This window comes from Corythoichthys intestinalis, chromosome 2 (assembly GCF_030265065.1).
Source record: "Corythoichthys intestinalis isolate RoL2023-P3 chromosome 2, ASM3026506v1, whole genome shotgun sequence".
In the NCBI taxonomy this organism is placed as follows: Eukaryota; Metazoa; Chordata; class Actinopteri; order Syngnathiformes; family Syngnathidae; genus Corythoichthys; species Corythoichthys intestinalis.
In genome coordinates this window covers 15,633,996-15,648,659 of record NC_080396.1, presented here as the reverse complement: position 1 = coordinate 15,648,659, position 14,664 = coordinate 15,633,996, and the positions used below count along the sequence as shown (strand labels likewise).

Sequence of the window (14,664 nt, the reverse complement as noted above, 5' to 3'; positions counted from 1 at the left end):
AAAACAGTGCAGTTATCACACCTTGGAGGGCTGCTGGACCAACTGGATTCACGAGAATCATGGCTCCAACAAGAGAGATGTCTGTTGAGACCAAGGAGAGGATTATCAAACTTCTCTAAGAAGGTAATGATACATGTATGGTTGCCAAAGTCAGCCACAGTCAGTCACAGTCAGCTGTATCAAAAATCTGGACAAAGTACAAACAGCATGGCAAGGCTGTTAAAGTTAAGCATACTGGTAGACCGAGGAAGACATCCAAACGTCATGACAAACAACTAAAGGCTATATGTCTTGAAAACAGAAGATGTACAACAAGACAAATGAAGAAGAAATGGGAGGGAGCTGGAGTCAAGGTATGTGAAAGAACTTTGCAAAATCGCCTAAAGGAAATGGGATTTTCATACAGGAAAGCTAAAAGGAAACCATCTTTGACACATAAACAGAGAAGAACAAGATTGCAATAGGCTAAGGAGAGGCAATCATGGACTGTGAATGACTGGATGAAGGTTATTTTATGTGATGAGTCAACAATGTGCATTGGACAAGGTGATGATGCTGGTACTTTTGTTTGTTGCCATTCCAGTGAGATTTACAAAAATGACAGCCTAAAGAAAACATCAAAATTCCCTCAGTCCTTGATGAAATGGGGCCGAATGTCAGGCAAAGGCACTGGGGAGATGGCTGTGGTAAAATCTTCAATAAATGCACAAGTTTACATTGAAATTGTAGACAGCTTTCTTATCCTTTCAATTGAAAATATGTTTGGTGATAATGAAATCATTTTCCAAGATGACAATGCATCATGCCACAGAGCTACAACTTTTAAAGCATTCCTTGGAGAAATACTCATCCAGGCAATGTCATGGCATGCAAATCACCCAGATCTCAACCCTATTGAAAACCTGGTGGTGGAAATTGAAAAAAAAAAAAAAAAAAGGTCCACAGCAAGGATCCGAACTGCAAGGATGATCTGGCAACTGCAATCAAAGAGAGTTGGCAGCAAATTGATGAAGAATACTGTTTGTCACCCATCAAGTTCATGCCTCAGAGACGGCAAGCTGTCATAAAAGCCAGAGGTGGTGCAACTAAATACTAGAAACGTGTTTTGATTGTTATTTCTTTGTTTGTTTCTAATGATTCCATTTTTTTTCCCCCTCAGAATTGAGTGATTCTGTTTTTATTTCCCCGCACTTGCTCTATAAAAGTAACATTTACTGACCACCACAATGTTTTTTATTCATTTCTTTTAGTGTTTCTGAATGCTAAAGAGTTGCACGTTTGAATTAATTCATTATTTTTTCAAGCTTTTTATCTGAGTTTGTTCTACATGATAAAATGTCTGAGTGAGGGCTCGTCTGAGACTGGTGATTCCATACTTTTTGCTAGGGGTTGTAATATGTTGTATAAAATTAAATTACTTTTAAGTTAATAATGTTAAGGATGTCCCTAATGACTTAATCGCAGTTGAAGCTCGAGAGACTTGTCATATTTTTGTACTCATACTATAGCTCAGAACTTTGCTGCTTTTGTAACAATGTAACATATAACCAATGTAGTTAGAAATAAAATGAAGTTATCACTGTCAACATCAATTTAATGTCAAGTTGCACCATAGTCATCATTTCAGCCGGTTTCAATAGTTTAGACCAGACATGTCCAAAGTCCGGCCCGGGGGCCAAATGCGGCCCGTGGTCAAATTTAATCCGGCCCCCAGCCTCTGTCATAACATCAAAAACGTCTGGCCCGCACACAGACTTAATAAATTGGTCAGCAGTACTGCTACCAGCATATGAGCTAGCTTACACACTAAATGCTGCTCCTCATTTACCGACTAAAAAGCAACATTACTCTAAGCAACATTACCACGTGTGACCTTTTACTCCCAATTTTCTAAAATGGCGACAATCAACAAAAAAAAAAAGTTGACTGTGACGGCCGACGCGTCAAGGATAGGTGGAAATTGGACTATTTCTTCACTAAAATATGCAACAACTGTGTCTGCCTCATTTGCAAAGAGACGGTCACTGTTTTTAAAGAGTTGAATGTATAGCGATTTTACCAAACAAGACACGCTGACATGTACGACAAGATTACAGGGAAGATACGTAGCGAGAAATTGAAACAACTTGAAGCTAGTTTAATGTTACAGCAGCAGTGTTTCGCAAGAGCCCGAGAGTCGAAAGCTTAGCCACAAAGGCTAGTTGTGCGATTGTTGAAATTATTCATTTAAAAAAAATAATAAAGCAAATGTGACACACATAATGGCTCGCTAAAATTTGCTTAAACATATTGTTCAACATAAAGGATGTCAGCCAAGGTCGGCCCTCCACATGTTTACCACACCAAATCTGGCCCCCTTTGCAAAAAGTTTGGACACCCCTGGTTTAGACAATCCACAATGCTTTATAATGTCTGGTTTTACTTTATATCGCCTTTAATCTTGCTGTTCTTTGAGCTGTATATTTCCCAATACATGTCTGATGGAAGTTCTACAGTTTGTTATCTAGCACATTTTCAATGCTATGGCCTAGTGGGCCCATTTGCACTGAAACAAGTAAGGCGGCCAAGTAAATAACTTTGCCGGAAGGACGGTGCTGCTCATGCATGCCAGATGAGGAAACACTTGGGATCCAGCAGTCTTTTCTAAATGATACAATATAACAAGATTTTCGATCCAGAATTGAATGTTGATATGGCATTTTAGATGTAACACTTAAAGAACACAGTACAGGTCCTTCTAAAAAAAAAAATAGCATATTGTGATAAAGTTCATTATTTTCAGTAATGTACTGATAAACATTCGACTTTCATATATTTTAGATGCATTACACACAACTGAAGTAGTTCAAGCCTTTTATTGTTTTAATATTGATGATTTTGGCAAAAAGTCAAGAAAAACCAAAAATCCCTATCTCCAAAATTAGCATATTTCATTCGACCAATACAAAAAAGTGTTGTTTTTTTTATACAAAAAAAAGTCAACCTTCAATTAATTATATCAGCTATGCACTCAATACTTGGTCGGGAATCCTTTTGCAGAAATGACTGCTTCAATGTGGCGTAGCATGGAGGCAATCAGCCTGTGGCACTGCTGAGGTGTTATGGAGGCCCAGGATGCTTCGATAGCAGCCTTAAGCTCATCCAGTGTTGGGTCTGGTGTCTCTCAACTTCCTCTTCCCAATATCCCACAGATTCTCTATGGGGTTCTGATCAGGAGAGTTGGCAAGCCAATTGAGCACAGTAATGCCATGGTCAGTAAAGCATTTACCGGTGGTTTTGGCACAGTGAGCAGGTGCCAGGTCGTGCTGAAAAATGAAATCTTCATCTCCAAAAAGCTTTTTAGCAGATGGAAGCATGAAGTGCTCCATAATCTCTTGATAGATAGCTGCATTGACCCTGCCCTTGATAAAACACAGTAGACCAAAACCAGCAGCTGACATGGTACCCCAGACCATCACTGACTGTGGGTACTTGACACTGGACTTCAGGCATTTTGGCATTTCCTTCTCCCCAGTCTTCCTCCAATCTCTGGCACCTTGATTTTCGAATGACATGCAAAATTTGCTTTCATCTGAAAAAGTACTTTGGACCACTGTCCAGTGCTGCTTCTCTGTAGCCCAGGTCAGGCACTTCTGCCGCTGTTTCAGGTTCAAAAGTGGCTTGACCTGGGGAATGCGGCACCTGTAGCCCATTTCCAGCACACGCCTCTGCATGGTGGCTCTGGATGAGTCTACTCCAGACTCAGTCCACTGTTTCTGCAGGTCCTCCAAGGTCTGGAATCAGCCCTTCTCCACAATCTTTCTGAGGGTGTGGTCACCTCTTCTAGTTGTGCAGCGTTTCCTGCCACACATTTTCCTTCCCACAGACTTCCCACTGAGGTGCCTTGATACAACACTCTGGGAACAGCCTATTCGCTCAGAAATTTCTTTCTGTGTCTTAGCCTCTTTCTTGAGGGTGTCAATGATGGCCTTCTGAACAGCAGTCAGGTCGGCAGTCTTGCCCATGATGGTGGTTTTGAGTAATGAACCAGGCTGGGAGTTTTTAAAAGCCTCAGGAATAGGGTTGTTCCGATCATGTTTTTTTGCTCCCGATCCAATCCCGATCGTTTTAGTTTGAGTATCTGCCGATCCCGATATTTCCCGATCCGATTGCTTTTTTTTGCTCCTGATTCAATTCTAATCATTCCCGATAATTTTTCCCGATCATATACATTTTGGCAATGCATTAAGAAAAAAATGAATAAAACTCGGACGAATATATACATTCAACATACAGTACATAAGTACTGTATTTGTTTATTATGACAATAAATCCTCAAGATGGCATTTACATTATTAACATTCTTTCTGTGAGAGGGATCCACGGATAGAAGGACTTGTGACTTTGTGTATTGTAACTAAATATTGCCATCTAGTGTATTTGTTGAGCTTTCAGTAAATGATACTGCAGCATGCCCCAATGCATGACGGGAAGTGGAACCATGCTGGGAAGTAAAACCATGACTCTGCGTCGTGCTACCAATGGATATATCTTCTCTGCTTTGGGAAATAAGTTAGGGTTTTAAGACAAAAATCTATTGCCACCTTGCTTCCCCACATTGCTTCACATGATATTTCTGATCATAGGGAGAGGGATTGCAAGGTTTTAGCCGATTGAAGAACGGCTTCATAGGCTGCCAAAATTCACTCTTCTCATTTTGCGCTGCCCTTTATCTCTCTATATAGGTTAAACGGCGTCATAACAGATTGTGCGCGACCATGAGTGAGAGGGTCGTGCAGAGTATATATTAATAGTATTAAATATTGTAACGTGACACATTGTTTAATAAATTAATTGCCACCGTCATCAGGATATTCTTGATAACCCTACCTTAAGCCTAAACTAAAGACTCTGGATGAGTATATAACATATTATGTCTTTAACGTTAAATACAGTTAGAAAACGATTTAATTAAAATATATATATCAAAAAAAGGCATGGCCGATATTTTTATGACGATTCCGATACTTTGAAAATGAATCTTTCGCAGGTGTTTTGAGTTAATTTGTTGATTCAGATGATTAGGTTAGTAGCTTCTTTAGTGTATCTTTTCATGATAAGCTAATTTTTTGAGATAGAGATTTTTGTTTTTTCTTGACTTTTTTGCCAAAATCATCAATATTAAAACAATAAAACGCTTGACCTACTTCAATTGTGTGTAATGAATCTAAAATATATGAAAGTCTAATGTTTATCAGTACATTACAGAAAATAATGAACTTTATCACAATATGCTAATTTTTTGAGAAGGACCTGCATTTTGTTGATCTATTGTTGTCTGCTCAAAGTTACACATTAGTTACAGCAGCATCGTTCGCAGAGGTCCATTTATAGTCGGTCACTTGCCTGCACCCTGATGTTGATTGTTTCATAAAGTTTCAGAAAGCTAACTTTGAATTCCACTTTTGCAATTTTTTTCAAGGTGTGAAAAATATCTGTCATTAGTTCCTAAACTCCACTATCATTACTGACATGAATAATGGAATAGACATGAAAATTGTTCAAAGGTGCAAGCTCAAAAGGCATTTCTCCATTTGAACGAACCTCACTGGGTTAGAAAGCCAAATTCAGGAAGTTTTTTTTTTTCCCCAACCTCAGACATTACATCATTATATCCTTGCATCACCTGTTTTACAGTGCGTAAATGGAATGTTACGCGAATGAAAGAGCTGCCAAGTCAAAACAAATGAAATATTTTATTGCATTTCATTCTGCATTGTCATCCTTGTGCTGATGAATGTTTCAGCATTAATCTAATCACATCATCCACAGTGCCAGCAAGTTTTGTTTGCCTAGATTTTTCCAATTATTTGAAATAATTATGCACCCAATTGGAACCCTGTCTTTGACGGTGATGGGCTGTTTTTTTGTACTATAGTGTAATTTGACTCGTCCCCAACGTGAAGGTGGCCACAGGGCCAGAAATTTTATTTATTTATTTATTTCATTTCATTTAATTTTGGAGGGGCGAGTCAAACCTCTTAAACTACTGAAATGCAAAGAAAACTGTTTTAGCACAGTTATTTCAACAACACATACAAAAACTTATTTTCATTCAAAATTGTTTTTTTTTTAATGATTTTCAAAATAAAAGTAAACAAAAACAGCAATAACCCCAACCTCCATCTCCTAATTTTTCTTTTCCCTCATTTCGTCACATACTAAATGCCAAATCTCACTTTTAACTACTTAAGAACATAGGATGTATATTATTAATTGAAGTAATGTAAAGTGATGTAAACATTTACTTTTTGTTTTTTTCTTTTAATAAAGATATAAGTAACATACATTCAGAAAAATAAGTACAAATGACTTATATCTTGCGGAGTGAAATGGAATATATTTTGAAGATCGTGCAAATATTGACTTTTTCTAAACCATAAGGAAATGAATAAGTAGCCTAACATAAACGAACAAATATAAGTCCAAAGTGCACATTGACCGCTAAGATGTTCTGAACCTCCCCATCAGAACAAATAAAACTAAATATGATAAATAAGCCTCCTCAACTCTTTTCGTTGCTCTTAAAGATTTGATCCATTTTATGTTGCATTGCCCTTTTTTTGTCACATCAATTCAACAACCTTCTATTTTTTTTTTGCTGTTCCAGAAAACATGCATATTTGAACCAATCAGAGCTAACTATCTCTGTTGATCACCTGTCAGTATGTCAGCCAGTTGAACGGATAAATGAGTCCAGGCGTTTTGCTTTGCTGCGTGCATTCGCACATTGACGTGACTCATCATTGTCAGACTCAGATAACTGCAGCAGCTGGGGAAACCTCCATGCCGTCTGTGGAATAAAATTAATAATAAATATTGGTGGAAACGGATTACGCAACACAAGCACTTTATTACGCTTGTTGTTAACACTTGTGTATGTAAATCTGATGTTGGTAGATTGTTTTCATTTTGGAGATGAAATGCATGTGTGGCATTTTTTTTTGGTTGTTTTTTTTACGTAGTGTTTTGACAGTTGCCGTCATATTTTTGGAATCAAAGCACCGTCTACCGGAACAGCATTCCGGCCCTGAATCTTATAACTGCGTTCTGGCTCTGAATCTTTTACCGGAACTGCGTTCCTGACTGTTCTGGCCCACTTTCACCCCTGCTTATGTCACAATTGGCAAAGGAGAGTGCTGCGAAACACTTCACAATCATACCGTATCAATTAATAAACTTGTGCATCTCTCTCAGAAGGGAAAAACACAAAGTGTGACATGCATAACTGCTGTGACTTCAATGTGGAGCAGTGAATTGTACAGTGAACTCGGGATGTTGACAAAAAATTTGGCAAAAAATATCATGTTTTATCTAAACCAATTTGAATACTTCAGAAAATTATGTGTGGTTTGCATTGAGCTTCACATTTTCTAAATTGATATATACCCCAAAGCCTCTCATTACTTGGCACGTGCAGAGGATGGAGGGGGCTTGAGCACTTGCCCCTACATGCCCAAAGTGCCACTTTCAACTGGGCTTTTTTTTTTTTTTTTTTTTTGGTGCGTATGTGTGTACTGGCCGACTATGCAGGCATGCCACCAAGTACTTTACTTGAACACCGAAAACACCTTGGTGCGTATGTGTGTGCTGGCCGACTATGCAGGCATGCCACCAAGTACTTTACTTGAACACCGAAAACACCTTTGAAAAAAAAAAAAAGCCGTCTGTGTGCTGCTAAGCTGCCCCCCCCACCACACACACATACAAGCTCTTCCTCTTTCAACTGGGTGTGTGGTGAGGAGTCATCTGGTGGTTCGAAACAAACGGTGTTATCCTTATAAACGGTGTTCAAGCAAATAATGAAAATTCCTACACTAAGTTTTTTGTGGGGATTGTTTTAAAAGAATAATGAATAATACGTAATTTTCTCTTATATACTTTAACAACTGTAATTACACCCCCTCCACCCATGGCTATTTCGATCCATGTGTCTCTACTCTCTATAGGCAGCCGTATTTGTCCTTTCTCTTCACAACGTTATCTAGAAAGGTACACATCTTTTCGTTTTAATCGAAATTTAATATTTGCAATCCATACCTTCATTTCATTTTCTGTGATTCTGATGTTTGAATGAATGAATGAATCTTAATGTGATAATTTGGTAATTCCATTTCTATGTATTTTGTGGTAACATTTTTTGTATTGTTCCCGCTAGCCACCCTTGTTAAGTGTTCTTTCTTCTCTCTCTGTTCACAATGTTATTGAGAGAAAAAGACATTAAGAAAGCTTAAATATAAAAGCTACAGTGGAATCTGATTTTTTAAGTTTAAGGTTTATATTTCATTATGTAGACATGCCTTGTAAGGAAAAGAGGTTGAGGGGGGAAAGCAATAAGAGGAGCTGGATGAGGCTGCTAAAGGCAGTGGAGCCCTCATCAACTGAGGTAAGATTAACACAGTTTGCAAGGATATTCAGGTATAAATACAACGATTGTAAACCCAATTACAATGTTATTGTTCTAGAATGTCATTACTTTATTAATTATTGGATGCTGGAGTTGTCAAATATGGCTAATAATGACATACAATTTTTGAAAAAACCGCTGATGGTGGCTCTGTGAACATCTGATGTGGTATGTTATCAGATGAACAACAAGTTGAGGAAGGAAGTTCTGATATACTGTACAGTGTAGTAGGTCTCCCTCACTTACACAGACAGAGGTGCAACTGTCCATATATTTTTTCGATTCACTATCGCCCCCTGCTTAGTAGGTACTGGCAAAACATGACGGTCACAACTACACTAGGCTGTACAGCAACGTAGAGAAAAAGAGCTTGGTTGGACAATGTTATACATGTTAAACATTCTCGTCAAGACTATTGCAGTCGCCATGACTTCTGTTGTGAAGATTTGTTAACACATTTGCCAGCCCATGGGTCATAAATGCTTCCCCCTAGTGGGAAAACTACATTTAAAATAAGGTTTCATGGTACTGCACCCCTGCACAGGCTGGTTGTTTGTTATTTAATTTAATTTAATTTAATTTAATTTAATTTTTGACTAACTTTACGGAAGCGTATTGCATTCACATGAAAAATAAAGAATTGGGGGACTGTTTTTGGAATTATTTATTTTCAACTCTCTGTTTTTTAAGTAATTTATTTTTGGGGCTGTTTTTTGAATTATTTTTTTTGTTACGGAAGCATATTGCATTCACATGCAAAATAAAAAATTGGGGGGACTCTTTTTATTTTTATTTTTTTCAACTTTCCGTTTTTCTAAGTAATTTATTTTGGAAGTCCTTTTTTGAATTCATTTTTTTCCAACCTTGTTTTTCTGAGTAATTTATTTTCGGGTTTGTTTTTTGAATTAATTTCTTTTTTCCAACTTTGTTTTTCTGAGTAATTAATGTTTTTATTTTTATTTTCTCGAAAAACAGCAGTTTGAAAGTGTCAGGATAGGTTTCTTCCAGTATTGAACTTGCAGGATGCAGTTCACGCGAAACTTACAAGCATCTTGATAACTCACGAGTGCTTGAATTTTGAATAATTTTTTCATCCTTGGTGGGCAAGCTCAGGAATTTTTTCTTTTTTTCTTTTTTTAACGGGGAGACAAAACAATTATTTGGAAGAACGGAGGAAAAAATCCATTTGAAAAACAAAGTTGTAAAATAAAAAAAAACCTGTAAAAAATTAATTTGAAAAACAAAGTTAGAAAAAAAAATCCAAAAACAAACCCAAAAATAAATTACTCAGAAAAACAAAGTTGGGGAAAAAATGTATTCAAAAAACAACCCCCCCCCCCAAAAAAAAAAAATTACTCAGAGAAACAAAGTTGGGGAAAAAATTAATTCAAAAAACAAACCCAAAAATAAACTTCTCAGAAAAACAAAATTTGGAAAAAAAAAAAAAAAAAAAAAGACCTCCAAAATAAATTACACAGAAAAACGGTGAGTTGAAATAAAAAAAATAAATAAATTTTTTTTCTTCATTTTTTTATTTTTCATGTGAATGCAACACACTTCCGTACAGCTTTAACGCGGTATAGTTAAATTAAAAAACGATCATTACTAACAGGTGAACTAGATCTCACATATGTTCAAGTAATTTTATAATTTGAGTCAAAGTTAAGGATAAATGAATGACAGTGCGACGGAACTGTTACTGTACCTTTAAGAAAATGCATCACGTCTGTTGGATACTGACGTCACCATACTTCCGGCATGCTCTGAAGTCGAATAGTTAATAATGGCGGGTTCTCGGTTTATATTAGCTCAGGTTTGCGTGTTATGCTTTTGAGTTGACAAAGAAAGTTTCCCCCTTCAACTTTGCCACCATTGTACCTGTAATTATATTTTAATGTGGGCGAAGAAGTTTGTTGCGGTTTCTATTCATTCTAGTGTAGCTACTAACAAGTCTCATTGAGCGGAAATGCTTACAATGAAACACTTCGCGTTAGTTTATCTGTCATTCATCGGGATTCTTCACAACAGTGGCTGCTCCAAGCTAAATATGCCCAAAGTCCTACTGCCGCTTGCGAGAAGTACACGAATTAACTTCACACTGGAAACAACTGAAGGTTGCTATAGATGGTAAGTAGAGAGAAAAGTGACCGTGTCCTCAGAAGGAGTGTCATTTTACACTCTGCCTGCACGTGGTCACAGCATCTGTGGGGTGTCACCTTTTTTGTGAATGCATGCATGCTTTTGAGTGAGAGAGACCCCTGTGAGACTGCGTGTGACCAAAATAGACCGAAAACATATTTTGCCAAGTTGTCAGCAGTTTTCTTTTTGCATTTCTGAACGTACGATTTGTGAATTACTGTATAATTTTGCAAGTTTGCTTTAAGCAGCTACTGTCTCCTCCTGTGAAATGAGCTTGAGGAGTCAGCACTCGCCTATATCTATAAGGTGAATGTTTGATTAGTCATGTAGAGGAGGAATACAACGTTTTTAGGCTGTAGCTTCAGGAACTAAACAACAAGCACATTCATAAAAAGCTGTTCCTATTTTTTCTGTGTACAGTAGTGCTTCAAAGATTGTGGAATGGCCGACCCCCTGAAATCAGCACCATTATTAATCTAGGCCTTTTTAAATTTAGGTTAAAGACGCACTTTTTTTAGACTTACTTTTTTCCCCTGACTAGGGTAGCCTGGTTTTATCTCCTAAGGGTTTTAATGTTTTCGGATTTTCTCTGTTTTATTTTATTTTATTTTTTTTGCTGTTTTGACTTTTGTTGTGATGCGTTTTGTTTTTCTTAATGTCATAGTATAGTACCTTCCTTCCTTTTATCTTTCATGAACTGTGTCTTTGTTATGAAGAACTTTTGAGGGCCTCTCAGGTTTTTGTTAAGGGCTATAGATTAGGCCTGTTGCGATAACAAATTTTAGTGTGCGATAATTTATTTCATAAATTATTGCGATATGCAATATTATTGCACCCCCCAATAAAAAAAATACAATAACACTGTGAGAATACAGTATATATTAATAAATCATGTACACCCATTTAAACGCAATAAATGTTTACTCTTAAATTCAAATACTTTTTAGGAAATCGCAACTAAAAACAATAAACCATGCCTCTTTTAAGTAAAAGACAACAATATTAATACTGCACAGAAACACAGAAGAAATAAAATGTGTTTTTTAAGAAAAATAAAATTCCACTTAATAATTTAAGCATCTAGGCAAACGAAAATGTTTCCCCTCATACAGTGCCTTGCAAAAGTATTCGGCCCCCTTGAATCTTGCAACCTTTCGCCACATTTCAGGCTTCAAACATAAAGATATGAAATTTAATTTTTTTGTCAAGAATCAACAACAAGTGGGACACAATCGTGAAGTGGAACAACATTTATTGGATAATTTAAACTTTTTTAACAAATAAAAAACTGAAAAGTGGGGCGTGCAATATTATTCGGCCCCTTTACTTTCAGTGCAGCAAACTCACTCCAGAAGTTCAGTGAGGATCTCTGAATGATCCAATGTTGTCCTAAATGACCGATGATGATAAATAGAATCCACCTGTGTGTAATCAAGTCTCCGTATAAATGCACCTGCTCTGTGATAGTCTCAGGGTTCTGTTTAAAGTGCAGAGAGCATTATGAAAAACAAGGAACACACCAGGCAGGTCCGAGATACTGTTGTGGAGAAGTTTAAAGCCGGATTTGGATACAAAAAGATTTCCCAAGCTTTAAACATCTCAAGGAGCACTGTGCAAGCCATCATATTGAAATGGAAGGAGCATCAGACCACTGCAAATCTACCAAGACCCGGCTGTCCTTCCAAACTTTCTTCTCAAACAAGGAGAAAACTGATCAGAGATGCAGCCAAGAGGCCCATGATCACTCTGGATGAACTGCAGAGATCTACAGCTGAGGTGGGAGAGTCTGTCCATAGGACAACAATCAGTCGTACACTGCACAAATCTGGCCTTTATGGAAGAGTGGCAAGAAGAAAGCCATTTCTCAAAGATATCCATAAAAAGTCTCGTTTAAAGTTTGCCACAAGCCACCTGGGAGACACACCAAACATGTGGAAGAAGGTGCTTTGGTCAGATGAAACCAAAATTGAACTTTTTGGCCACAATGCAAAACGATATGTTTGGCGTAAAAGCAACACAGCTCATCACCCTGAACACACCATCCCCGCTGTCAAACATGGTGGTGGCAGCATCATGGTTTGGGCCTGCTTTTCTTCAGCAGGGACAGGGAAGATGGTTAAAATTGACGGGAAGATGGATGCAGCCAAATACAGGAACATTCTGGAAGAAAACCTGTTGGTATCTGCACAAGACCTGAGACTGGGACAGAGATTTATCTTCCAACAGGACAATGATCCAAAACATAAAGCCAAATCTACAATGGAATGGTTCAAAAATAGACGTATCCAGGTGTTAGAATGGCCAAGTCAAAGTCCAGACCTGAATCCAATCGAGAATTTGTGGAAAGAGCTGAAGACTGCTGTTCACAAACACTCTCCATACAACCTCACTGAGCTCGAGCTGTTTTGCAAGGAAGAATGGGCAAGAATGTCAGTCTCTCGATGTGCAAAACTGATAGAAACATACCCCAAGCGACTTGCAGCTGTAATTGGAGCAAAAGGTGGCGCTACAAAGTATTAACGCAAGGGGGCCGAATAATATTGCACGCCCCACTTTTCAGTTTTTTATTTGTTAAAAAAGTTTAAATTATCCAATAAATGTTGTTCCACTTCACGATTGTGTCCCACTTGTTGTTGATTCTTGACAAAAAAATTAAATTTCATATCTTTATGTTTGAAGCCTGAAATGTGGCGAAAGGTGGCAAGATTCAAGGGGGCCGAATACTTTTGCAAGGCACTGTAGCTTCTGCTATGGCGTTCCATGTGTAATACAGTGGTACCTCTACATACGAAGTTAATTCGTTCCAGGAGTGTTTGTCAGTCGAAATGGTCGTATGTTTAGCAGGATTTTCCCATAAGAATACATTATAATTCCAATAATTCGTTCCACAGCCCAAAAAGCCCACACTACATCCTTAATAAATACTGCTGTTACTATTGCAAATAGCAATTACAAAGAGCAAAGCAAATAAAATATGATTAAAAATCAGAATAACAATAATATAATAATAGCAATAATAACAATAATACAGTACAGTACCTGTAATAATGTAACAAATCGGCTTCTAATGTGGCAGACTTTTTTTGCTGTACCTGAACGCACCGCGGGGCTGACGGTGAGTGAGCAGGAGAGCGCTATTTTACTGTCTGTTTCAATCCTGGCGCCAACAGCAGTGGACAATCGGCGAGTTGATGGAATAAATGATTTGAAACCTGACAAAGCTGGCGATTTCTTAGGCGATGTTACCACAATACGAACTGTCACCTTAACTTATAAAGACTGGCGAACGGAGGGGGACCGCCGGCCGAGATCGATATTCTACGACCCAGTTCATGGATGCACACACCATGCTTATATTTTGCTATCATTCACATATTCATTTCAATGGTAGGCGTCACCTTTTCTTTTTTTTTTTCTCCACCTGCACTAAACTTAAACTGCACTAAACTAAAAACAACTAAAATGCATTTTGTGCAGTTGGTAACAAGGAAGCCGAACTTTTAACAGCAAGTCAGGTGCACGCGAGGCGATAAATCGCCGCAGAAAAATTATCGCCTTCATTTTTATTTATCGTGCGATAAATGGAATTATTGCATATTGCGACAGGCTTACTATAGATATAAATTTGATTGATTGAATAATCGATTAACTTGAGTAATTCGAATAGAAAATATAGCTTCAAATCAAATTTTGCAGCTTAGAGTATTCGTTGAATTAGAGTGGCGCTGTAATGGTTTGTTTTGAAAGTGTTTGCATTTAATTTTGTTGATTCGGGTGGATAAACTGCCCTCTAGTGGCAACAGTGAATATGACATAACTCATTTAACATGGCTGAATCCAGCTGCTCCCTGTTAAGGCCAACATAAGCTAATGATTTTTTTTAATGCATTCGTAATTTAGTTTATAGGTATATTTACTGTAATTTTTGCACAATAAGGCGCACCTGACATTAAGCCGCACTCTTCAAATTGGGCACAAAAACAACATTTGTTCATTGATAAGCCGCATGGGACAATAAGCCACTGCTGTTCTCACTGTATTATGGGATATTTGCAGCAAAAGATATTAACCGGTTGTAA

General features: G+C 37.6%; 2 protein-coding genes across 3 annotated transcripts in view; one reads left to right on the top strand and one right to left on the bottom strand.

Annotated features, from left to right (window-relative positions):
• Positions 1–14,664, bottom strand: part of fbln2 (fibulin 2) — a 153,524-nt gene that overhangs the window by 117,074 nt on the left and 21,786 nt on the right. Inside the window, exon 1 of one of the 2 annotated variants that reach the window (XM_057860626.1) lies at positions 6,699–6,715. The exons of the other annotated variant lie outside the window; for it this stretch is intronic. The gene's annotated coding sequence lies outside the window, so the exon portion shown is untranslated. Of the gene's footprint in view, positions 1–6,698; positions 6,716–14,664 lie in introns of those variants that run through there. 2 annotated transcript variants of the gene reach the window in all.
• nup210 (nucleoporin 210) overlaps positions 10,195–14,664 on the top strand; it is an 85,511-nt gene continuing 81,041 nt past the window's right edge. The window contains exon 1 of the mRNA XM_057860611.1: positions 10,195–10,573. Coding sequence (XP_057716594.1) covers positions 10,413–10,573 — 161 coding nt within the window. The 5' untranslated portion in view covers positions 10,195–10,412. The remainder of the gene's footprint in view (positions 10,574–14,664) is intronic.